The 26,793-nt window shown below is 43.0% G+C and overlaps 1 protein-coding gene across 1 annotated transcript in view; it reads right to left on the bottom strand.

The window, feature by feature from the left end:
• The window catches only part of lamb1a (laminin, beta 1a), a 24,317-nt gene extending 1,545 nt beyond the window's left edge, over nucleotides 1-22,772 (bottom strand). Inside the window, exons 1-30 of the mRNA XM_035642935.2 lie at nucleotides 22,258-22,772; nucleotides 21,357-21,571; nucleotides 19,524-19,662; nucleotides 18,340-18,413; nucleotides 17,941-18,129; nucleotides 17,630-17,693; nucleotides 17,338-17,540; nucleotides 16,812-16,932; nucleotides 16,241-16,429; nucleotides 15,522-15,698; nucleotides 14,796-14,908; nucleotides 13,881-13,960; nucleotides 13,025-13,160; nucleotides 12,212-12,370; nucleotides 11,549-11,676; nucleotides 10,393-10,513; nucleotides 8,768-8,969; nucleotides 8,041-8,184; nucleotides 7,382-7,613; nucleotides 6,514-6,677; nucleotides 5,566-5,790; nucleotides 4,912-5,129; nucleotides 4,508-4,604; nucleotides 3,606-3,975; nucleotides 3,329-3,513; nucleotides 2,663-2,904; nucleotides 1,950-2,159; nucleotides 1,732-1,876; nucleotides 637-844; nucleotides 399-540 (exon numbers count right to left, since the gene is read on the bottom strand). Coding sequence (XP_035498828.2) covers nucleotides 399-540; nucleotides 637-844; nucleotides 1,732-1,876; nucleotides 1,950-2,159; nucleotides 2,663-2,904; nucleotides 3,329-3,513; nucleotides 3,606-3,975; nucleotides 4,508-4,604; nucleotides 4,912-5,129; nucleotides 5,566-5,790; nucleotides 6,514-6,677; nucleotides 7,382-7,613; nucleotides 8,041-8,184; nucleotides 8,768-8,969; nucleotides 10,393-10,513; nucleotides 11,549-11,676; nucleotides 12,212-12,370; nucleotides 13,025-13,160; nucleotides 13,881-13,960; nucleotides 14,796-14,908; nucleotides 15,522-15,698; nucleotides 16,241-16,429; nucleotides 16,812-16,932; nucleotides 17,338-17,540; nucleotides 17,630-17,693; nucleotides 17,941-18,129; nucleotides 18,340-18,413; nucleotides 19,524-19,662; nucleotides 21,357-21,571; nucleotides 22,258-22,288 — 4,923 coding nt within the window. The 5' untranslated portion in view covers nucleotides 22,289-22,772. The remainder of the gene's footprint in view (nucleotides 1-398; nucleotides 541-636; nucleotides 845-1,731; nucleotides 1,877-1,949; nucleotides 2,160-2,662; nucleotides 2,905-3,328; nucleotides 3,514-3,605; nucleotides 3,976-4,507; nucleotides 4,605-4,911; nucleotides 5,130-5,565; nucleotides 5,791-6,513; nucleotides 6,678-7,381; nucleotides 7,614-8,040; nucleotides 8,185-8,767; nucleotides 8,970-10,392; nucleotides 10,514-11,548; nucleotides 11,677-12,211; nucleotides 12,371-13,024; nucleotides 13,161-13,880; nucleotides 13,961-14,795; nucleotides 14,909-15,521; nucleotides 15,699-16,240; nucleotides 16,430-16,811; nucleotides 16,933-17,337; nucleotides 17,541-17,629; nucleotides 17,694-17,940; nucleotides 18,130-18,339; nucleotides 18,414-19,523; nucleotides 19,663-21,356; nucleotides 21,572-22,257) is intronic.
• Nucleotides 22,773-26,793: the final 4,021 nt, after the last annotated feature.

The following is a 26,793-nucleotide window of genomic DNA, read 5'->3' as shown; positions in this document are numbered from 1 at the left end:
TGTGCGATCAGTGAACATTTATCTAACTTTGACAAACAGACGAGTCGTCGTGTCCACGCCGTTGAAATATCAAACACAACGAGGCGAGGTCAGGATCATGGTTGAGCACTGATATCTTCAGGCAGTGGAAAGACACCGTTTCTGTCATCACCATGGTAACAACACAGACAGGTGAACAGCAAACGCACACTCTGCTTTTGAAACACGTGATCTATTTCCTCTGCAGAGACGAGTTCTCTCAGACAGATCACACTCTGGTTTAGTTTTTGATTGGTTCTGCTAAGTACAACACTTTTAAACCAGGCGTCTTTTGCTGCAACTTTTTCTTCCATCATAATAACAACAATAGTTTTGGACCGTGTCCCTGTGGTTATGGCAGAGCGTGGGTCGGTACTGACTGAGGACAGCAGGGTGTTGGTGTTGTGGATGTCGGCGGCAGCCTGCTGGATGGCGCTGCTCGCTGCCGTCTGTGCTCTCTCAGCTTCTTCCAGCGCTCGCTTCACTTTCTCTGCTGAGTCCTTCACATCCGCTGCCTCCGCACTGAGGAACACAACAAGTCCAGTTAGTTCCATGTTGAACCACATCATTTTTCCATCTGAACATATAAACTGTGCTGGATGAACAGGAAGGCCTGACCTGGCTCGACGGGCCTGGTCCAGAAGGTTCTCCGCTCTCTGGATGTTATCAGAACTCTGCTGCAAGATGGTCTCCACGTGTCCCAGCTCTCCCACCTTCTGCCGGATCTCTTCCGTCAGGTTCTGCATCTGTGCCGGTGTCGTGGGCATCTGCATGGCCAGAACCTCATTAGCCACCAGTTCGATGCTCTCTAGGTCTGCAGCCTCCTCTGAAAGACAAACAGCTGCTTTGAGTTCTCACGAAAACTTTGTGAACGAGAAGTGGGTTAGGGTTAGGGTTAGGGTTAGGGGTTAGGTATGTTTGTTGGTGCCAGACGGGCTGGTCTGAGTATTTCAGAAACTGTTGATCTACTGGGATTTTCACGCACAACCATCTCTAGGGTTTACAGAGAATGGTCCGAAAAAGAGAAAATATCCAGTGAGCGGCAGTCCAACTTTTACTACCAAGGTGTACCTAATAAAGTGGCCGGTGAGTGTATATATATATATATTAACCTTACATCATAAGATCCGAGCACATTTGCCATTTCATGTGGATGATTCTCAGACTTTCTGATAATATTCATTAATAAATAATCTAATTTCTTCAAACTGGGGATCAACAACAGTAGAAATCTTATTGTCGCATTTGGTAACACTTCAGTTTCATGACGGAATGACCTCAACTGTCTGATTATCTTAAAAACATTCAAAATAATCTAACTGTATATAATAACAATAACAATAATAAAACTGTAAATCATATTGTATAATATAATCCTGTGTGTATAAATCGCTGCAGTGACACGACTCAACATCCGACTAGAAGATTACAAATAAAAATAGTAAAGCATCTCAACAGTGGTTCTTGTATTTGTGAGTCCAGACAATATATATGACTTGTGTTATTAACGGAAGATCACAAAGACAAATCAGAGAAGGCTGAAGTGTCCAGGACCTTCGACTCAAGAATGACCTGTTGGAGATTAAGACTCTTTGTCTACATCCCGTCAATCTAGCAAAACTTTTCAGTTTCTGTTTTGTCTGTTGGACCAACAGGGGGAAGTCACATGATGATGAACAGCCGAAGTAACAGACATTCATGTAAAACACATACGTGTTAAAAAGTCTCTGATCTGTCTGATGAGGCTTCTCAACTCCTCGTTACTCTGGTCAACTTTCTGTTTGGTTCTGTTGGTCTTCATCAGGACGTCCCGAGCAATAAGCTTCGCTTCATCTGCCTTCAACTTGACGTCCGACACCTGAAGAGAAATCACAGGTGAGAAGGTTCCCCACAGTTCACCTGAACCACACACCAGAACCAAACACACTCACCATCTTAGACAGTTTTTCCACCCCGCCCATGGCACTGTTGATTTCCTGTTCAGACTCTTGAGCCTTCCTCCATACGCTGTGGGCAGTCATCACCACACCGTCACATCCTTCAGCTCCACACCTGGTCCGACCCTCAGAGTCCACACAACCCAGACCTCCACAGGAAGAGGACCCGCACATATCCTGACCGGCTGATGGACTGCCACAGGTCTGGACGAACCAAGACAGAGAATCAAGAGAATTTGTCTATTCAATTCCATTTCTGGGTTAGGGTGTTTGTGAGTGTCTCTCACAATCACATAGACTGTCTGTCACAGTTGGACGGATCATCTGGGCCACTCAACTATCAAATGATAAATAAAACTTTTACCGTCCAGGGCAGGAAGTCAGAACATCTGTGTAGATCTTTACACCACTGACACTTCAGTCAGATATCAGGGGGCGGAGCTTTTACCTTCATCATCGTATGAGTTTTACAGTGTGAACTTTCACTGTCACACATTCTGACGTCACGTTAGGTTGAAACATACGTTGAATTATCACTGAACATTTTCTAGTTGTGGATCATTATGTGAATACTTTAAACTCATTTCAATGGTTCAGTTGAATCTAATCATTTGTTTTTTACTTTGTCATGTGACCATTCAAGTTCAATAACTGAAGTTGTTTGATGATAATACAGAAGTTTAGTGTCCGTCTCTCTCCTCTCTCACCTTATGGCTGATCTCTGATAGGTCCAGAGTCTGCAGCTCTCCTGCCAGGTCATCTAGTTTCTGAGCATGCTCAGTGTGTCTCCTCAGGAAATCCTCTGTGGTTTGGTTCAGTTTGTCCTCTGTCAGTTGTCGTAGAGCACCGGAGGTTTCCACCGGGCTTCCGGCATCGATAGTGGAGGAGTTGGCTCGAGCTTCAGCTGCCTGAGACTGCAGGAAGTACTTAGTGATGCTGTCTGTCGCCCCTGACAACAGACAAGAAAAAGATATCAGCTGATGGATGAATACTTTATTTAAATTCAACTTGAGATGTTCAGTGGGTTTGAAAGTCCAGCACAGTTTGTCCTTCACATACAAACTATAATAAACACAAAGTTGTGTTTCGGATAACGGCCACAACATCAGCCAACAGGGGGCGTAACAGAGCATGGACCAGTTCTAACCCTAACCCTAACACATTTAACCTCCACATCACAGAAACAAACACAAAATCCATTGAATCTGTCAATCTGTAAAGAACGAATCCAACAGAAAACGTCTGGGAACGGAAACTGTGACATATCTACTAATCATTGAGTAGTTATTTATTGTCTGTCTGTCTGTCTGTCTGTCTGTCTGTCTGTCTGTCTCTATATGCCCTCTGATCTCTGACCTTTGACCCGATCATACCTCTGATGTCAGAGTTCTTGATGAACTCGACTTGATCCATCAGCTCCTGAACCGTCCCCTCCAGTTTCTGAGCGTCCGACGTCACAGAATCCAGTTTGGTTTCTGCGCTCGAGTCCAGTTCCTCCGTTTGTACGAGAGTCTGTTCTGTGTGGTTCAACGTCTGGCTCAGGGCCCTCATCAGGTCACTGAGGGACAAACAGAGGTTAGAGGTCAGGTCACTACTTTAATCTGAACATCTTAATACCTTCTTCAGACCTCAGGTTGGATGTCATCTCACCTGGCCTGTTGGAGCAGGTGCTGGATCTCAGTCAGTGGTTGCGAAGCCGGGTTCTGGTTCAGGAGGACCCGGATGTCGGTGGCGCTCCTCTCCACGCTGTCCATGGATTTCTTGTACGGTCCACTGATTCCACTGGCTTTGAGGGCATTGACCTTGTTGACAAGACGGTGCGTCTGATTGGTCAGCTGACCAATGACGTTGTCCCACTCTTCAAAACACTCGTGGCAGCGGCGGCAGTGGGGAAACGTTCCGGAAAATCCTCGTGCACAGACGTCACAGCGCGGCCCGGACACGCCCCCAACGCACACGCACTGACCACTGACCTTGTGACACTGATGTTCAGAGACACCACGAGCGTCACAGTCACAAGCTAAGGACAAGATCAGGTTATTAACCAGATGCCGTGACATCACACACAAACACTCTCACACACACACACATCACACACACTCTCACAAAGAGACACACACACAGACAAAGACACATCACACACACTCTCACACAGACATCACACACACTCTCACACAGACATCACACAGACACATCACACACACACACACACACACCCCTCACCCGATGTCTTTTAAGACAAACTCTTCCACTTCCTGTTTAACAAAAAACATCTGGGGAGGGCAGTGTGTGTGTGTGTGTGTGTCTGTGTGGGTTACGGACTCCTCTCTCCCTCTGTCCTCGTTTCCTTCTCCTCTCTCTCTCTCTCTCTACTTGATTCCTTCTCCTCCCTCTGTCCTTGTTTCATTTCCTCTCCTTGTATCTTCTCTTTTCTCCCTCTGTCCTTGAAAATGACGAACTTTTAAAAATTCCTGTTTTGGACTGATGGCCTCTCACGAGTGAGAGTGATCCGCTCTGACCCCTAAACCTAACCACACACATCGTCCACCTACCATGACATTTAATCTCTGGGTCTCCCCAGAACAGCTCCCGACACTCGCTGCATGTTCTTCCTCCAAAGCCAGGGTGACAGGAACACTGACCGCTGATCTGTGGATCAAACAAAAAGAAAAACACTGTCAATGTCAATGAACTCACTGAACACTGACCCCTGCAGTACAGGTGACCCCGACCCCTAATCACTGAACTCTGACCCCTGCAGCCCCTGAACCTAGTTCTCTTTGAACATGTGGAAACGCTGATGACCTGAAAGATAAATAACATCTGATTAACCAGTGATGAGAGAATCTGTGGTAACCGAGGGAGACGCTGTCCTGACATTTCACCAGCCTTTAATCACTTTTATACATTGAATCAAACCGTAAACAAGTTTCCTCAGACAATTTTTGGTCCTCACCTCATTGCAGGACGTCCCGAATGAGTGTTTAGGGTCGCAGTCGCAGGTCTGACAGCCGCGGCCGCTCGCTATGTTCCAGGTGTCGGTGGCGCAGCGGTCGCAGTGTTGACCGATCACGTTCAGGAGGCAGTGACACTGACCGCTGCTGCGGTCGCAGTGACAGTCGCCAGATGAAGGGCAGCTGGAAGGATCACTGCCCAGCTGGTTACAAACACACTCTGTGAACAAGAACCATGAGGATTCATCTTTAGCCTTCTTTAGACTGTAGTTTTATTTCATTATTATATTTTATGTAGTTTTATTTTAGGATTTTAATAAAGATTAGAGTTTTAATAGAGATTTGTTAGATGTTCTAAGATTTCATGAAGATTTTATTACAATTTTATTTTGATTCCAATCAAGAGAGAATAGATTTCAGTCGGACTAACATCTCAATTTCAAATAAGACCACCAATCAAACAAGGTTTGATTAACATTTCAGATTAGGAAGATTTTATTCTTTATTTTCTTTAACTGTGGTTGTTGGATCCTCTGACTACAGGTGATGTACTGGATCCCATTGTCTCATCTGTACTGGTCTCTAATCCAGTGACATCATTGGGTACTCAGATCAATATAGACGGTTGTCATGGTAACCAGTAACAGTGTACTCACTTCTGCAGTCCTGCAGCAGTGCGTTGCCATAGTAACCCAGTTTGCAGTTCTGGCAGGCGGTGCCCTCGCTGTGGTACAGGCAGCGCAGACACTCGCCGGTTTGAGCGTCGCAGGACTCTGGATCCGACATGTCGATGTTGTCGTTGCACTGACAGGACTGACACTGGCCCCCGGGCTCGCCTGGGTTTCCATAGTAACCAGGTGAGCACTCGTCACAGCGAGCACCTAGATAAGACCGGTGAGTGTGAGACAGAGTTCATGGTTTCACACTTCACTTTTTAAAGGTACAGACTGATCAGTGCTCACAAACCAACGGTCTCTTCAACAGCTTTGTCTTTTAACTTTCAGTATTGATTCATGTTCAATATGTTTTCAACTATACTTTCAGCTCTCACTTCAGATACTTAAAATTCTTTCAGTACGTTAAAGTCTCCGAGCACAGGAAGAGGAGGGGGAGCTGTTGAGTGTTGCAATCTGCAACCTCACCACTAGATGTCACTAAACACAATGACTCTTAACTCCTGTACATAGTTTGAACCTGTTTACTGTGATCACCTCCATTTCATTTTCTTTTCTAGTTCTTGTCACCTTTAGGTGTACTTACACCTGTTAGCTGATTACAATGTGATTACAAAATTTCATGGAAACAAAAGGGGAAAGTAGTTGAATCAAAAAGAGGACGTACAGTCACATCACATTCCTTCTCTCTGTTCACATCAAACTAAATCACAGACCTTCTTCTCTTCTTCTGGCTGTGTAACAGAACCTCAGGCTGAAACGTTTCTACTGAGTTTGACCGGGTCAAAAAAGAAAAAGAAATGGTTCTAATCCTAAATCTTCAGTAAACATTTACTAAAGGTTTTTACACCCACTAAGGAGGCCCTGCGATTGGTTTGTGAGCAGGATTACTAACGTTATGAACGGACGAACAGGTGAAACAGCAGTTACCTCTGTAACCGTGGTTACAGACACAGAGAGCCTGCTGGGAGTCTTGGCTTCGGTAACAACTTCCTGCAAACTGCCGCTGGCTGCCGGGACCGTCAGGACACATGCAGGGACGACAGTGGTCCCCTGACCCCAACACCGCGTCACCATAGTAACCATCCAGACACCTAAAGACAGGTGAGAGGAAGTGAGGAGGACGAGTAAGGATATCTGATCTCCAGAGTAACTTGTGTCCTTCTGACTGATTGTCTCACTGACTGACTCACTGACTGTCTCACTGACTGAAGGACTGACTGAGTGACTGAAGGACTGTCTCACTGACTGACTGACTGACTGACTGACTCACTGACTGTCTCACTGACTGAAGGACTGATTGACTGACTGAAGGACTGTCTCACTGACTGTCTCACTGACTGAAGGACTGTCTCACTGACTGACTCACTGACTGTCTCACTGACTGAAGGACTGACTGAGTGACTGAAGGACTGTCTCACTGACTGACTGACTGACTGACTGACTCACTGACTGTCTCACTGACTGAAGGACTGATTGACTGACTGAAGGACTGTCTCACTGACTGTCTCACTGACTGAAGGACTGTCTCACTGACTGATTCACTGACTGTCTCACTGACTGAAGGACTGATTGACTGGCTGAAGGACTGTCTCACTGACTGTCTCACTGACTGAAGGACTGATTGACTGACTGAAGGACTGTCTCACTGACTGAAGGACTGATTGACTGGCTGAAGGACTGTCTCACTGACTGAAGGACTGATTGACTGGCTGAAGGACTGTCTCACTGACTGTCTCACTGACTGAAGGACTGATTGACTGACTGAAGGACTGTCTCACTGACTGACGGACGGTACCTGTCACAGCTGTGTCCAGCGCTGTGGTCCCTGCAGTTGATGCAGAGACCAGTCTTGGGTTCACAGTCGTCACTGTGTCCGTTACAGGAGCAGAGTTGACAGGAAGGAAAACCCCAGTGAGCAGGAAGACATCGATCACACTGTCGACCGTACGCTCCGGCAACACAAACACACTGTCCACTGAGCTGGTCACAAAATGGAGTCTGAGAACCCTGAGGGTCACACGCACAGTCTGCAGAAACATGACAAATATAGTTACAGTCTGCAGAAACAGAGACAGAACAACTGCTGTTCTACGAGCGTGAACTCGCTCGTCATTACGATCCTACAACTGCTCAACGCCGCCGGACAGTCGACACTTTGGAGGCAGGAACAGTTCCGATTCTAGCCACTGTGTTTGACCGCTTGTGTAACAACACGTCAACATGTCAACACGTCTATACATTAACATGAAAACATATCAACACCTCAACAGGTAAACATGTCAACATGAAAACATTTCAACAGGTAAACATGAAAGCACGTCAACACGTAAAAAATGTAAACATGTCAAACACGTCAACAGGTAAACACGTCAACACGTCAACAGGTAAACATGTGACTAAATAACTGACTCACTGACATCGGTCCTGTCAGTACTGTTGGTGTCGGTTTCTAACCTCTGCAGCCGTTTGGTCCGAACTGGAACGTGCCCGGAGAACATCTATCACAGTTTCTTCCAACCACGTTGAGGCGACACTGACATTGACCTCCACTTGGGTCACACACGGTGCTGAGGGAGCCCTGAGGGTCACAATGGCATTCTGGGAAATGGATTCAAACACAGAAAATGTTAGAAAAGCAACACTTGAGAGGAAGCAATAAGCTCAGATCCACAGATCCTGTGTGAGTGAGATGATGACACATTTATGAGCTGGGAAAGTCCACGGATGTTTGAGGAATGTGAGGGAAAAGAAACCAGTCGAGTCTTGTTGCCAAGAAGAAGCTGAAGGTGGAAGAGACAGAGATGCTGATGTGTGACCTGCACATTAGATTAATAACCTGTAAATCAGATCTAAAATTTGTTAATTTAGATCTTTAATCTTTAAATCAGATCCATAACCTGGAGGTTCATCAAACATTTATTCCACCTGATTACATAAATCAAGCCCCGGTGAATAAAGAAACATGATGTTTTCTACCAGCACCAGAGTTTCGTCATTTTGTCGGAGATCATTTTCTACATCTCATGTGAATGTGGACAAGGACTGTGGAATGGTCAACCGCTGGGCTGACGTCAGTGGTTTACGTTGACGAGGACAGAGCCCAGAATGCAATGCTTCAGTCACTGGAATGTAAAATAGACATTTGCTGTTTTGGACAGATTGTTAAAGGTGACTGGTGTACCTTTAGGTCCCTGGTGCAACATAGCGGATATGCTGAATATGAAGTTTCTGCAGATGTCCGTCATTGGCGTCTTGACAACGCTCTGGCTGTTCTCTAGACAACGATAACGCTGGAATGTTTCCCAACCTCTGTTTCCATTAAAGTCTCCGCCCTCTGAGGCGGTGAAGATCTCCAGGTTCTTACAGTGTGGCATCAACACAATCTGAGGGTGAGAAGGCGTGAGACCGTGTGAAGGCTCGGTTGTGTGTTTTTATTGACAGTTGACTAAATCTAAAAACTTTTCAGGCTGAACATTTTAAGATCTATGCTCGTTTACATGGTGATGTCACATGAAGGTCCCTGAGGTAACATGGTAGAGCTACATAGTAAAATACATTTAAATTATGTCTAATAATAACCAATCTATATTCTGATTGTTAGAATTATGTTTTTTATCTCTTCATATTCAAACTCTTAATTATTTGCAATCGTAGAATTCATTTTCACTGCTACGCTGATGATACTTAGCTGAAAGTACCAAAAAAGGCTGACAACTGTTCTCAAATTATGAAATGAGACATTTGCTGACATCATCAATAATGCCTTCTTTCATTCACGTAACATATGTCAGATTTGGTCTTTTCTATCAGACACATCAAGACTTAATAACTGTCCACATGAGATCAGACTTGAAGAGCTTTCAGTGACTCACGCATACCTGTCTGATCTTCTTAAACCTATGATCCATCCAGGTCCCCTGTCTCTCTCTCTGTCTGTCTCTCTCTCTCTCTCTGTCCATCTGTCTGTCTGTCTCTCTCTCTCTCTGTCCATCTGTCTGTCTGTCTGTCTCTCTCTGTCCGTCTGTCTGTTTGTCTGTCTGTCTCTCTCTGTCCGTCTGTCTGTCTGTCTGTCTCTCTCTGTCCGTCTGTCTGTTTGTCTGTCTGTCTCTCTCTGTCCGTCTGTCTGTTTGTCTGTCTGTCTCTCTCTGTCCGTCTGTCTGTTTGTCTGTCTGTCTGTCTGTCTCTCTCTGTCCGTCTGTCTGTTTGTCTGTCTGTCTCTCTCTGTCCGTCTGTCTGTTTGTCTGTCTGTCTGTCTGTCTGTCTGTCTGTCTCTCTCTCTCTCTCTCTCTCCGTCTGTCGGTTGGTCTGTCTCCGAACCATCTGAAGTCTGCTGGCTTCAGGGCCTTATCCAGTGGAGACCCCTCCCTGTCCTGTATCCATCTCTCTCTCTCTGATGCTGCGGGACTATCTTCATGGGACCGGAACCCCCGATTTCGAGAGACCCTTTTCCGGACATTGAGCTCATCTTTTCACTCTGTGTTTTGATGACTTCTTTTTATTAAATGCATTATTTGATTTTTTTAAAAAAAATTTTGTGCATTTGTAAAACGACCCTGATGTTTCTGGTGAATTTTTTAATAAAAGTTGTTTTCAAAAATCAAAAAAAAAAACTCTGCCCCCCTTTCCACACATGGTAGAATCCTCTCTATTGTCTGACATTGTACGAAATAGATTCAAATTGACAAAATACCGATCCCTTCCACCAGCCTGACTGACTGAACTACTTTTACTGAACTTCATGTGAGAACGTTCACGTTCCCTCACGTCCTGAGTGTGTGAAGATCAACAGTTTTAAAGTTTCCTCACCGAGTCGATGAGCGTGTACGGAGACTGGACATCACTGAGGGCCGAGTACAGAAGGAGACTGAGGCGCACGGTGTAGTTCAGACCAGATTCGAAACAAACCGGTCGGGGAAGAGCCACATACCTGAGGAGACAGAGTTTCAGATGCTATAAGACTTGAGATCCGGTTTGAGAAAGATGAACATTTTGGTTCTCTCTTGTGCTTCAAGTTTACATTCACCTTTACAATATTCAACCCTTCTGAACTTAAACACAGGAACTGTTTCATCAAGACTTAATGTCAGGACAAAAAACTGGAGGGAAACAAAACTTTATGACAGTGAACATTTTATAGATACATGAAAAATACCACATGTCGAAAGTTGCTGTGTTTGCATGTGATCTAGAGAACCTCTTAATTAGCTGTTAATAATCTCTACATAATTAAATGAAAACTTCTAAACTATCTCTTACTAACCTCTTAACAATCTGTTAATAATGCATACATAAGCTTTAATAACCTCTTAGTAACATCTTTCTAACGTTCACTTACTATTAATAACATAATTCAAAACATTACTGACGTTTTACTAGTCACTTGTTGGTGTGTAACTTGACATGTATTTGTTGTCTGTTCTTATGTCATGTTGATTTATGGGCTGGGATATCTCAGTGGGTTACACCCCTGACCTTGACACAGAAGGTCGGGGGTTCAACTCGCAGTCATCCCTGAGTGCCCTTTGACATGTTAATGCTAACTGCCTTGATAATTGTAGGTCGCTTTGGAGAAAAACGTCAGCTAAATGACTGTAATATAATTATTTTATATTGATTAGCAGCAGGTTTAGTTGATGGTACAGATGTGAATTATCTTAGTGCTATAATCTGATGTGGTTTGAACTGTACACTATCCCTTTGAGACAAATTGATAAATAATTGGGATTTGTTATGAGCCACATTTATGGCATTAGTGTCTTTTTAGTCCTACTTCTTTGTTTGGTTTGTAGTGAACTTTGCAAATCATAGGAGTTCGCCAGAGACGAAACGTAACGTGACATAAAAGTGTGTTTCAAGGTTCTCCATTATGATGATGTCATCCAGGTGCCATTAGGTCAAATACTGTTTAAAACTCATCATATAGAAATTCATCTTTTAGGAAACAGATTTGACTGATTATTACCGTGAGCCGGGGTGAAGTGAGCTCATCTGGTTGTCATCGTCAGGTACAGTGTTAACACAACGGCTGTCTGCTCTGATTGGCCCAGGCCTCATCACTGTCATTAGGACCTCCTCCCATTGGTCAGGCAGCTGCAACAAACACAACAGGTTTTGAATGTTAAACCTCATACCACCTTTTCTAGTGCCAGAGCGCCGACCGGCACGAAGCCCTATTGTTACTAAAGAAATTATCATCATTATTTACAAAAATGAATCACAACGTTGAGGAGCTAAAGGTGCTCGGGAAGTTGTTTAACTTTGAGCACGCTTCAGAACTGGTAAAAGATTTGCCATTTCACAGGGGTCATACCTTAACGAACTAATATAATAATAATAATAATAATAATAATAATAATAATAATAATAATAAAATTTACATTATAGCCCTCTTCTTAATGTTACAAAGTGCTGTCAGGGTTAGGGTTAGGGTTAAAATAACACCCGACAGGTGAATGAAATGAAAATGGTGGAACATGAGCAGAGAAAATAAACTAGATAAACCTCCACAGTAAAACTGTGTTGAGGCATAGATGAGGACAAGGCTATAATCAATCAATCAACTGAGAAATCATCATCTATTGCCAAATGTTGAGCCCAAAATCATGACTTGCTGACAGCATCCTACCTGAGGCTCATAGCGGATGAGGATGTCATACTCCATGGAGTGAGGGATGTTCTGCACCGAGAACTCCAGGAAGGCCCCCTCCGGGACGTTGACCAGGCCAATACCCGTCCAGGTGGGACTGCGGTCCTGAGGGTGGGGCCGCGGCACCACTGTCACTCCCTAAAGAGACCAGATGAAAACATGAAACAACCTCTGACCATCTCGCATTGAGTTTATCTTTCTAATTTACAAACTGAAAACAATGGAATCATTTGAATTAGGAACATTAAATCAATAAAAAGGAGTAAGTGTAAACGTTGAAATCAGAATCTAACCTGGAGAAGATCTGGTTGATTTGTAGAAGAACCCACAACAGCATAGTTATGGAAAATGTAATGTTCAATTTGAAAATATAGTAAATGGCAGGGGACCTAATATTGATCTTCAAGGGAATATATGAATTGAAAACTTGTTCTTTGTCCGACAAATGTTGTCTTAACTTTCTACAGATAAGTTTCATCAACTTTCTGACCACTGGATTTTAATCCTGTAGCAACAGTCGTCACTGTAACTGAAATATTTACCGTTATACACAAGTGGATAATCATCAAACCTGATTTAAAACATTTATTTAATAATGATTATTGATAGTTTGGACTTAACAAGCAATTCAACTTTTCAATCAGTTTTTTTGTTTCCCAGATAGAAACAATCTTCCACAAAAATATCAGTGTTTAAAGATGAAGACCAAGAACAAAGCCCAGAGGAAAAACTCCCCGAGCTTCGTCTTCCATGTGATCAGCAGGTCAGAGGTCAAAGGTTACAGTTACTCACAGGTCCAAATGTTGCATCCTCAGCCTCATAGGTGTAGTGATCCAGAGCAATGAAGTAGAATCCAGACTCGACCTGATCGCAGCGACGACCGAGCATGTGATCTTTACAGATGCACTGACCGGTCACATGATCACACCTGCAGGAACACAGGAAGCACAAAGGGTCATGGAAATGTTGAGCATACTGTTGTCAGGCATGAAATGAAATCAAGTCGCAGTCAAGTTTAAACGGTAACAGTGATGTGTACAGAAACCTGAAAGCAGGATGCTTTGCATCCACTTTTCATTATCTAGCAGTAAAGGGAACAACAGTTGGTGGATGATGAACAGGAAAACTATTTTCATCAGTTTTATACCAATTTTTTAATGAACAAAATATGTCGGCATAAAAGCAATATTTAAAGATGATGCCACAGTATAAATAACGTATCTTCTTAATGTGATTTCATTCTTCACCAAGAGGATTTATATCAATATAAAAAAGAAGCTGTACTGTCAAAGTACATGAGGATAAAACCACTGAATCAAACTCATTGGGTGACTCAACAAATGATTTGTTTTTCATCCGTCGTTACCATCAGTGATAACTGTATATACTCTGAGTGAGTTTGTAATATTATTAATAGACAGAAAGAGCTTTTCATTCAAAGTACAATTTATTGAAAAGCTACGTTTTTGTTTGTTAGCATGTAGCATGTAGCTGCTAAAGTCTTCAAGATTCTTTATTTGTTCTTTTGTTGCAGCAAAAACACAAATAAGAAGAAGCTGAGTAAAAATCTTTTTTCACGTGTTAGTTGTTAGCAGTTTGTCAGCTGTTAGCATTTGCTAGCTGTTAGCGGTGATTCTGACAAACTCACTGGTTGTTGACGGCTCCTCCGAGGTCACAGTCACATGGTCTGCAGCCGTCCATGTCATTACTGAGACCCCAGTGTTCCGACTGAAACACACACACACACACACACTGATTCAAAGCTGAAAGAGGAAGTAGTTCAGACTTTCATCTCATTCACAGACAAAGAAACACAATGAACACACACGTACAAATACAAACAGTGAACACACACGCACAAATACACAATGAACGGACACAGAAATAGACACAATGAACACACACAGACTAATACACACAGTGAACACACAAGTACAAATACACACAATGAACACAAACACAGTAAACACACACACAATGAACACACACAATGAACACACACACAATGACCTCACACGCAGTAAAAAAACACACAATGAACACACGTACAAATACACGCAATGAACACACGTACTAATACACACAATGAACACGGACGTACAAACAGACACAATGAACACGCACGTACAAATACACACAATTAACACACGTACAAAGACACTCAAAGAACACACACGTACAAATACACACAATTAACACACGTACAAAGACACTCAAAGAACACACACGTACAAATACACACAAAGTAATCACACACAAAAATACACAAAGTAATCACACACAAAAATACACACAATCAACACAGACTTACTAAGACACACAATGAACACACGTCCAAATTCACACAATGAACACAGCGCAGTAAACACACATACAATGAACACACAAATACACACAGTGAACACATTCAGGTCTGATGTCTTTTCTAAAATTATGTTCTTGATCAGACTGTGCAACATAACTCAAAATAGTAAATGATTAATAAAGAATAAATTATTATTATTATTGTTATTATTACTGTAGTATTAGTTAATGAGTGAATGTAATTATTATATTTTCTCACCACACATTGGTCACAGTCTCGTCCAGTCACCAGACGTTTACAGAAACAACTTCCTGTTTCACTGTCACAGGGGTTTCCTCCAGGAACTGTTCCCACAGGGCTGCAGGTGCACGCTGGAACAGGAAGTAACGTCATATATTAAATATGTACATTTAATACACACTAATAATAATAATACTAAACAGTGATAATACACACTATAGCTAATAAAACTACAATGATACTAATAATACTACACAGGGATACTAATAATACTACACACAGTGATAATACACACTAAAACTAATAATACTACAGTGATACTAATAATACAACACAGTGATAATACACACTAAAACTAATAAAACTACAGTGATACTAATAATACTACACAGTGATAATAATAGTACTTTACACAGTGCTGCAGGTATACGTTAGAACAGGAGGTATAGTCATAATATATATATATATATATATATATATATATATATATATATATATATATATATACACATTTAACATATACTGAAGATACCACTAATAATACTACAGATGTAATAAACTAAAATTGTGTTATAACTATTGTAAGGATCAAATTAACTTTATTGATTCAAGGTGGGGAAACAAAATCACCACATGGACAGAGAACCAAGTCAGTGGCTCAGTCGCCGACGTCTTTTATGAACATTGTTATAATCGGTTATATGTATTTTTTGTGTATAAGTGTATTGGGTGTAGTTGTTATACCTTTACATCCTTCAGGCTCGTCACTCAGCCCATAGTGCGCCTGTTTGCAGCGCTCGCAGCGTTCTCCCTCCACATGGATCTTACAGCGACACTGACCAGCAATCAGACCGAGTCGAACGTCCATCATGTGGTCACATATTCCTCCATTGAGCGAACCCAGAGGGTCACAGTCACACGCTGCAGACACACACAAGACAAACTTCATTGATTGTCTTCGAGACATAAAGGCCTGGAGGACCTGGAATATTTTACTTCTAGATTGAGACAAAACTGATGTGAAGAACGAGTCTGTGCACTTCTCTCCTGTGAGTTAGGGTTAGGACTGTGATTCATGATGTTTCTGTGAAAAGATCAAGTTAATCCAAAATACTGCAGCACAAGTTCTGACAGGAACTAGAAGAAGAGCATATTTCTCTAGTGTTAGAATCTCTGCAATTGACTTCCTGTAAAATTCAGAATATAATTCAAAATCCTGCTTCTCACCTACAAAGGCATGAATAATCAGGCCCCATCATATCTGACAGATCATAGATCATATGATCCCAACAGATCACTTGTCTGTCTACATCATAGAATGTATTTAAGAATGGACGTAGTCACCATGTCCGGAGAATGAGTGTATGAAAAGCTGTATTCTCTGAATCACCAGCAGAGGGCGACTCCAGCGGTCATTTCTATAGAAGTGATGCAGTTCTACAGATCGGACAGTTGTGACTCACGCTGGCAGATGTTGGGGTCTCTCACGTCTCTCTCTGGATGTTGGTAGTAAAAGGGTTTACACTGCTCACAGCCGTTTCCAGCTGTGTTGTGCTGACAGTCGTCACAGACGCCTCCGCTGATGTTTCCTGACGCCACAAACGCGGCCATGTCGAAGTGACACGAGTCCGAGTGCTGGTTACAGTTACACTCTACAGACATCACAGAAGAAGAAGGAAGAGATTCAATCAGACACTGGGAGGTTTCGATCGCAGAGAAAACAAAGACATGCGTCGTCAGATTAAGCAGCTGTTTCATATTGAACTCACTTTGATTGATAATTGATTAATGATCAAAAAGAAGTGATCAATTCAAGTAGAGACCAGTTCAGGTCGGGAGAGACCAAAAGAGATCGGTAAAGACCAGTTCAGACAGGAACAGACCAGTAGAGACCAGTAGAGAACAAAACAAACCAAAGCGGGGTCTGTTCTGGTTCTGGTAACCCTAACCCAGACCAGTAGGGTTATGGTTAGGGTTGTGTTTAACCCCTAACCCAGACCAGAGGAGACCAGGTTTGTACCAGTTTGGACTCACTCTTGCAGGCGTTGGTGTTGCGTCCTTCAGCCGGTCTCCAGGGAAGGTCGTGGTAGAACTCCTGACACCGTTCACAGTTCAGACCTTTAGTGTTGTGGTTACACATGCAGTGACCATGAACCTGACGAAACACCAAACAAAACAAATACATGAACAATTCACATCAGAGTCAGTGTGGCAAGTACACTGAATTGCAGTGTGACACTGCGCTTGTCTGTCTCTCCGTCTGTGTGTGTCTGTCAGTTTGTCTGTCTGTCTGTCTGTTTAACCATTTGAGTGATTAGACAACTGACGTTACATTATCATCATCATTATCATCACAATCATCATCATTATTATTATCATCCTTATTATCATCATCATCATCATTATTATCATCATCATCATTATTATCATTATCATCATCATCATCATCATCATCATCATTAACATTCATAACTTCCGTAACATTTATGCCCGGTGGTTAAAGGACTAGAACCCTCAGCTGGTAGATTGTCTCGAACTCCTCTGACCAATCGGGACTCACCATTCCTTCCTGGGCTCGCCCAGCACCCCGGACCGCGGCGCACTCAGAGGCGTGTCCGTAACAGAAGCAGTTTCCTCGGACCACCATGTCATAGATGGCGTAGTAATACTTCTCTTTGATCTCCATACGAGAGTCCAACAGATTGTCTCCGAGCGTGTGAAGTCTGGTGAACTTCACCCGCAGGTTTGTGATCTTTAACATATCTGAAAAAGATGATAAGTAACAGGTCAGTGAGGATCGATCACAGAACGACAGCTGATCTATAACCCTGGGAGATTGTGAGGAGACGTACTCTGGATTCTGGGGCTGTACGGGTCGTCGATCCTGAACGCAGGGTCCAGAACTCTGAAAATCACCTGGACAAAAGAGACATTTAACTAAATGTTTGACTTTTATAACAAAATAAAAGGACGAGCTATGACATCATTCAACTCTGACCCACAGGTTACGAACTACATGTCAGAGTAAACCCTCCAAAACACCTGGCACACATGACATCATAGTGACATCACAATACAGAGGAACCAATCAGATCCCTCACAGTAGTAGATGCACTAGGAGATTCAAAGTACAACAAGAGAAGTATAAGTACTGCAGCCGTACTTCTCCTTCAGTAGACGGCTCAATGTCGGAGTAACGGGAGTCACAGATGACATCATCGACCTTCTGCATTGGACCCTGGGAAACGTGGGGGAAGGACGACTCGCAGTCGTAGGCGAAGTAACGATAAACCTGCCACGTCTTCCCGAAGTTAGCTGACCGCTCGATCACCATGGCAGCAGGACGAAATGTCTGAGACGAGAAGAAACGACAAGAACCAACAACACAGAACAAGTCAACGTGTGAACAGTGTTATTCAAGTAATAAAGCAAAGATCCCTCTTAATATATCTTATTAATAACGACCACTAGATGTCCCACTAGCACCAGCATTGTGTTTGTCAATACAGATGTTGTAGCGTTACCCACAATCCCCTGCTGTATGCGTCTGTATGGAACGTACCTTGAAGGTCATGATGAGGTGAGTGAAGTGAAACTCCGCCTCCAGGTTCAGCTGGATGGTGACGTTCTCCAGACCTACAGACAGAACAACAGACAGGACAACAGACAGGACAAAAGACCGGAAACAGACAGGACAACAGATAGAAAAAACAGACAGAACAACAGACAGGACAACAGACAGGTCAAAAGACAGGAAACAAACAGGACAACAGATAGAAAAACAGGCAGAACAACAGACAGATCGACAGACAGGACAAAAGACAGGAAACAGACAGGACAACAGATAGAAAAACAGACAGAACAACAGACAGGACAACGGACAGATCAACAGACAGAACAACAGAACGATCAACAGACAAAGACAAATGACAGGAAACAGACAGGACAACAGATAGGAAAAACAGACAGAACAACAGACAGGACAACGGACAGATCAACAGACAGGACAAAAGACAGGAAACAGACAGGACAACAGATAGAAAAACAGACAGATCAACAGACAGAACAACAGACAGGAAACAGACAGGCCAACAGATAGAAAAAACAGACAGAACAACAGACAGATCAACAGACAGGACAACAGACAGAACAAAAGACAGGAAACAGACAGGACAACAGATAGAAAAAAACAGACAGAACAACAGACAGATCAACAGACAGGACAACAGACAGGACGACAGACAGATCAACAGACAGAACAACAGACAGAAAAACAGACAGAACAACAGACAGGACAACAGATAGAAAAAACAGACAGAACAAAAGACAGATCAACAGACAGGACAACAGACAGGACGACAGACAGATCAACAGACAGAACAACAGACAGAAAAACAGACAGATCAACAGAACACGACTTTGTTCTTTCCTGTTCCAGATGTCTGATCTTATTATTTTCATTTAACTTTTAAATTAACCCAAACTGACCAGCAGGAGTCAGCGTTTCTCTTCATATCATATTCAAATCTTTATTAATGGTTCTGACGAGACATCGATCAGCTGCTTCATGTTCAGGAGAGAACATGAAGGCGCTGTCTGATAGTCTTTATTTATGGTTTATGGATAGAACAGATTGTGTGTTTGATGAACTCATCGTCGTCCAGAACGATGCGTGATCTGTAACAACGTCCCTGACCTCTGACCTCTCTAATCCCAGACCTCTGACCACTTCCTCTGGTCTCTCACCATTCTCAGACTGCCACCACGTCTTCAGTCTGTTCGGAGCGAACGTGGTCACGACGTTCTCGATGCGATGGCCCCTCATGTGATTGGTCAGCTCATCGTAGAGCGCCGCCGAGTCACACGCAAAACACTTCTTCTCTTCCTGTTGATCAGAGACACTTGAACAATCAGCTGATCTGTGTTTCACAAACAACATCCAACATCAACATGTTGAAGAAAACACTCAGGGGTCAGGGTCAGAGACTAGACTCTCCCCTGACCCCTGACCCCTGAGCCCTCACACACCAAAGTGATGTCACCTGGTCAGAGTCTGAAGTATAACTGGTATGAACAAGACGGCACCTGAACCTTCACCATGTAATAACTTTTACTTTCTTCACGGCCCTCATGTAGTATAATATCTGCAGTTTGGCTTCATATTCACAAGTGAATCATTTCATCATTTCCAGGTTCCCCTTGTACAGATTCTATAACATTTGGTTTGATATTGAAAAAACTAAAATGAAGAACTGTAATGTGATTTTATGTGTAGCAAAATCTTTCATCCAAAAATCCTACCCTAAGTTTATTTTCTTAAATTTAAATTTTACTTAAAATCTTAGAAATTCACTGACGGAAAAAGGACAAGTTTCATATGATCTTCCTGAGACAACTGAAATAATAATGTATTTCCCCTTGTGTATTTATTTTAATCTATTTTATTAAACATTTCCATCTTTCTTTATTGATCTTGATCTTTTTTTAATTTTTTATTATTTTAATTAAAACTCAATAACCTCTTTGCTTTTCCATTTGGCAAAAACGTTATACTAAATGAATAATGCGATATTTGTTCTGTACATATTTTAATAAAGAGTCAAAAGATATCAAATCAAACTTTCTTCACCACCAAGGCACTTGAGGAACTGAAAGGATGTGAACATGTTCCAGGGTTTTGTCTCACAGAGAGGACGAGAGGTAATTTGCAAATAATTCATTACATCCCAGCATGGTGGTTGTTTACCTTTTTACATACGTTCCCCCTGGTTACCCCGTTTCACGTCACAACGCTATGAACTGTGGGTAATGCCCTCAGCTAAAGTCGTCATCGGTGCTGACTTACGGAGACTAAAGAGCATAAAGGGACAGAACGAAGCCCTTGATCCAGATGTTCGATTGTGATGATCCAGATGTTCGACTGTGATGGAGGAATATTATCATTGTTTCTGTAACTGTGTCAAACTGTATGTTGACTGACGTCACACTGAGCATGCTCAGTTCGCTCAGTTCATCTGATTGGGCAGCGTCAGTGTGACCTTTGACCTTTTAGGTGGTATGTGTTTTTTCAACAGGAACATCTGGACAAACATCTGTCTGCTGTTAGAGCGCAGCATCTCCTTATATGGAGATTTACACAGGAAATACTGCAGACACTAACAGACACACACAGAGACAATCCCTCACACAAACAGAGAGAGAGAGAGAGAGAGAGAGAGAGACACACACACACCCTTTACCAATGGACTGTTTTTCCGTTTTGATTAAAATTTAATCTGATGTTTTTATAAAAACAGGAAATTGAAAAACCAGAATACTTTAGGGTCAGGGGTCATGCATGGAGAATTTGTCACTAAATTTAAACTAAATCCACAAGTTTTTGTTTTGTGTTTTTTAATCCACTGAAAGAAAAGACAAGTTTTAACAGTAGATTGAAGAGTTTGTTGGTTCTTTAACGTTCAGGTCTGTGTTTACCTGCGTATTATCTAGATACTGTATATATGTATATAAATATAATATAAATATACACATATATATATATATATATTCATAAATGAATTGAGCATGTGTTCATTTCACCTGCAGGTGGCTGACGATGCAGAATGGCTCCGGTCGGTTCAGACCACAGGTGGAGGTGGACAACAGTTGGTGAGCTCGGCCAATCAGAAGGTCTCCTGTCGCAGGGTAACAGCTGCCCTCGGTGCAGACGTCACTGAGCTCTGGGAGGATGACGTCATCCAGGGCCCCGTCCACAGAGGCCACGCCCTCTTGAGCACAGGTCCAAACCTGCAGAGCTGAGAGCAGAGACTCTTATTGTGAAAGTGTAACTGACAACAGCTTGATAAAGACTCTGATTTAATCTGTTTCACTAAACAATGAAGTCCGGCGTTCAAACTCCACCCACTGCTTGATTGACAGGTCAGTGTAGAGAAGAGTTCAGATTAGGTTTGGATTAGATAAAGTTAGGTAAGGGTTTGGGTTTCTTTCATCACAGAAAGTGATTGAACCTTTAATGAACTTAATCTCTACTTTTAATCTGTTTTTACCTTTTCCTGTTGAAATTACTTTAAATTTCCGGATTAGTTTTATTGAAGACATTAGTGAAAAACAAGAAATATTAAACTTTTTCTCTCAGCTTCATGAATCAGAGTCAAGTTCCAACAAATGGGTTTTTTAATGATTGATAAATACTGATTCTCATTCGCTTCACTTTCATCACTTTAGCCCTAAACGAACTCAGTTCGTCTGATGAAACGAACTCAGTTCGTCTGATGAATTAAAGTCATTTAAGTCACGAGTTCGTCAATCGGGTCTTGTTGTTTATAGATTTTCTTTCAAAAATCTCCAACAGGATTTTGAGCGTGTCTTCACTAAAAAGTCAAACAAATTTCAACGACAGAAAAGTGAAAAGATTTTAAGTTTCAGCTCGAATCACATTCAAACAAAGTTCAAACAAACGAGCAAAAGAAAAAAAAGTCACCGAAAAGCAGAGCAAGTCGAAGCTGCAGCATGTTGCAGGTCTCGGGTCTCTTGGATCTGGTCTCGGGTCTTTTGGATCTGGTCTCGGGTCTCTTGGATCTGGTCTCGGGTCTTTTGGATCTGGTCTCGGGTCTCTTGGATCTGGTCTCGGGTCTCTTGGGTCTCGTCTCGGGTCTTTTGGATCTGGTCTCGGGTCTCGGGTCTTTTGGATCTGGTCTCGGGTCTCGGGTCTCTTGGATCTGGTCTCGGGTCTCTTGGATCTGGTCTCGGGTCTCGGGTCTCTTGGATCTGGTCTCGGGTCTTTTGGATCTGGTCTCGGGTCTCTTGGATCTGGTCTCGGGTCTCGGGTCTGGTCCCTCAAAGAACAAACCTCTGGATCAAAAGAACAAACTCCTGGAAAGCAACTAAACTTCAGTTCGATCAAAACCTCTGAGCCCTGAAAAGCTCCGGACGGTGAGAAGCAGAAAGCTGCGGCTCCTCTCGACCTCGGATCCCGCAGAGACTGAGAGAAAAGCCCGCAGATCTGCGGAGACCTTCACCCTTCGCGAATATCCCGGCGACCTTTCAAAATAAAAGCAGTGGTCTGCCCATGAGCCTGTTTATCTGCAGAGACATTAATATGGACATGAACAATATGATTAGTTATGAACATGAACACGATGATGATGAAGAGGAAAAGAAGTTTCAGTTCAATATGAAGTTATATTTTTATTCTGAACAACAAACATTGGGAATTATTATTATTAAATCCATTTAGCAGAAGCTTTTGTCCAAAGTGACTTACCACAACAATTAATTACAAATGAAAACATCCTGATTGAATGAAACTTTCAGCGAGAACAAGAAGTTTCAGCTGCCTGAGCTCTAGGTTTTTTTAGAAAGAAAGCGGAGCTCACTTCCTGTCTGACTGTTTCTCTCTGTGACTAAAAGTATGTGGACACAGACTCGTCTGATCTAAGTGAAATCTTCATGTGTTCTTACACTTTGACTCGTTTTTCGTCCTGTTTTCACCAGTTTGTCAGGGGGGGGGGGTGGTTAGACCTTGATCCCAGTCGACATCCAGCCCCAGACCTGAACCAGAACCAGCATCAGTTATTGTGTCTGAATGCAGCTTCTGCAACATCTGGAAGAAAGACTGAACCACTGCTGGTTGTTATGGTTACACTGTGGTCAGCTGTCCACATACTTTTGTCCATATCTTGTGTATTTACACAGCCATATTGATGACGTCACCTCATCAGTTAAATCAGTGAACTTTTATTTTGCTCAGAATCATGAGACTGTATGTGACCCCCTCCCCTTCCCCCTCCTCCCCAACACTACAGACAAAAGACATTCCTGACTGCCCCCCCCCCCCCCCCCCAACACACACACACACACACACAAAACTCCTCCTTTGTTGTTGCAGGTGATGTTTAACTATGGGGGAGGAGGTGTGTGTGTGTCTGTGTGTGTGTGTGTGTGTGTGTGTGTGTGTGTGTGTCTGTGTGTGTGTGTGTTTGTGTGTGTGTCTGTGTGTGTGTGTGTGTGTCTGTGTGTGTGCGTGTCTGTGTGTGTGTCTCGGTGTGTGTGTGCGTGTCTCGGTGTGTGTGTGCGTGTCTGTGTGTGCGCACGTGTGTGTGTCTGCGTGTGTGTGTGTGTGTGTATTGGGTAATGTCTGTGTCTGTAAACGTGTGGTGACCTGCAGAGACGAGCTTAACCAATCAGAGACAGACAGTTAATCTCCAGTGAAATAAGATGTGAATCATTAGTGAATCAATATAGTCTAAATATGAAATCAATATACACTCACCGGCCACTTTATTAGGTACACCTTGTAAGTAAAAGGTTGGACCCCCTTTTGCCTTCAGAACTGCCTTAATTCTTCGTGGCATACTTTCAACAAGGCATTTCCGTCCACACAACTGCCGCTCACTGGATATTTTCTCTTTTTCGACCATTCTCTGTAAACCCTAGAGATGGTTGTGCATGAAAATCTCAGTAGATCAACAGTTTCTGAAATACTCAGACCAGCCCGTCTGGCACCAACAAACATACCACGTTCAAAGTCACTTAAATCCCCTTTCTTCCCCATTCTGATGCTCGGTTTGAACTTCAGCAAGTTGTCTTGACCACCTCTACATGCCTAAATGCATTGAATTGCAGCCATGTGATTGGCTGATTAGCTATTTGTGTTAACAAGCAATTGAACAGCTTTACCAAATGAAGTGGCCAGTGAGTATATATTCCAATCGGTTTCAGTGTTCAAATCAATTCAATTCAATTTATTTGTATTTTGCCAAATCACAACATACATTGTCTTAAGGCTCTTTACATGGTGACATCATTATTACAATATTACAGAGAAAACCCAACAAATCCCACAATGAGCAGCTCAGACTGTGGAGAGAAAAAACTCTAAGAGGAAGAAATCTATAACAGAACCAGAACATCTGCTGAGACGGTTGGTGAGAGGAGAGAGAACAGCTGTTCAACCCAGACTGATACTTAATATTACAATAATAATACTGACACTTAAAGATGCAATGATGTTGTTGTTGTTATTAATAATAAGAAGAAGAATGAGGGGTTTGGGTCGTGCAGCTCTGGAGTCAGAGAGAGACATATCAGGGGAGAGAGGAGTTGTATAACAGTCTCTTTAATCTCTACCAGACTGACACTTAAAATAACAAAAAAATAACTAATAGTAGAGTGACAGCAGAATTAGGACGATACCCACTAATCATAAAAATTAAAAAAAAGAGCGTATAAATTTTACAATCACCTGAAAGAAAGTGACCCTGACCCGCTCCATAACAAAGCCCTGAGCTACAGAGACTGTGAAGAGAAGCCCCCTCAGCTGCTGGTTGTGGGACTCTGCTCACAACCAGCAGCTGAGCCAACAGACACAAACCACATTAGAATAAACCAAATTATAAGAAAACAAAAACAAAAATACTTGACTCATTGGACAGAGTCGACCAAAAATCACAGCAAATTGAAATGTTATTTGGCATTAAACAGAAATTACACAGTGGCAGAATACCTGAGCACCAGGACAGATCAAAAGCTCAGAAGGTCGTTGACCATGTACAGACTGAGCGAGCACAGCCTCGCCATTGAGAGGCCTCGCTATGGAGAGAGGCTGTGGAGAAAGGCCTCGCCACGGAGAGAGGCCTCGCTATGGAGAGAGGCCACAGAGAGAGGCCACGGAGAGAGGCCTCGCCATGGAGAGAGGCCTCGCCACTGAGAGAGGCCACGGAGAGAGGCCTCGCCATGGAGAGAGGCCACAGAGAGAGGCCACGGAGAGAGGCCTCGCCATGGAGAGAGGCCTCGCCACTGAGAGAGGCCACGGAGAGAGGCCTCGCCATGGAGAGAGGCCACAGAGAGAGGCCACGGAGAGAGGCCTCGCCATGGAGAGAGGCCTCGCCATGGAGAGAGGCCTCGCCATGGAGAGAGGCCTCGCCACAGAGAGAGGCCACGGAGAGAGGCCTCGCCATGGAGAGAGGCCTCGCCACAGAGAGAGGCCATGGAAGGAGGCCTCGCCACGGAGAGAGGCCACAGAGAGAGGCCATGGAGAGAGGCCATGGAGAGAGGCCCTCGCCATGGAGAGAGGCCTCGCCACGGAGAGGCCATGGAGAGAGGCCCTCGCCATGGAGAGAGGCCATGGAGAGAGGCCACGGAGAGAGGCCATGGCTCCATAGCGTGGCCTCTCTCCATAGCGTGGCCTCTCTCCATGGCGAGGCCTCTCTCTCGCCACGGAGAGAGGCCGCCACTGGCAGACCTGGCTTCCTAAAGAGGACCAACTGTGCAGCCACTACTCACAACACCAGGTGGAAACTGAGCTGCACTTTCTAACCATCTGCGAACTATACCAGGACATCAGAGACTAATACTTCCCACAGATGTCACACACCCTAAAGGATTTTTAGAACATGAACAATAACCAAAAACCCCCGTTCCTGCTCGGTGAAAATCATCAATGTGCAAACAGCAGCACGTTTTGTGAAGTGCTGCGACAAGAAGAGTCAAACAACACAAAACAATACAGACTATCAACCTGACCTGTAGACAGATACACAACACATATCTAAACAGTGTTCACACGTTTATACTTCACACTTATTTTTTTTATGTAAATTTCTCATTGCAATGTTTACACTTAAATATTTTATCTTAATTTATCTCTAACCATCTGTGTACATATTATATATATATATATATATATATATATATATATATATATATATATATATATATATATATATAGCTCCATATGTAAATAACTAGCCCACTGCTATTATGTATGTACATTTTTACTTTTATTTGTTGTTTAAACGTGTTTCCCATTCCAATAAAGATGCTTTAAATTGAAAAAACTGAAATTGAATTGAGAGAGAAGAGGCACAATGAGCTTCAGGTGCGTGATGAGCTTCAGGTGCGAATGGGTCTTTGTGTTTTTTCCTTGTTTAAATGTCTGAGGAGAAGTTAATGTGAAAGAAATCATGTTTGAAGTGAGAGCACCCTCTACTGGACAGAACTCAGAAACCGGGTCATC

Source organism: Scophthalmus maximus, chromosome 7, assembly GCF_022379125.1.
Source record: "Scophthalmus maximus strain ysfricsl-2021 chromosome 7, ASM2237912v1, whole genome shotgun sequence".
Lineage (NCBI taxonomy): Eukaryota > Metazoa > Chordata > Actinopteri > Pleuronectiformes > Scophthalmidae > Scophthalmus > Scophthalmus maximus.
This window is presented reverse-complemented; position numbering and strand designations above follow the sequence as displayed.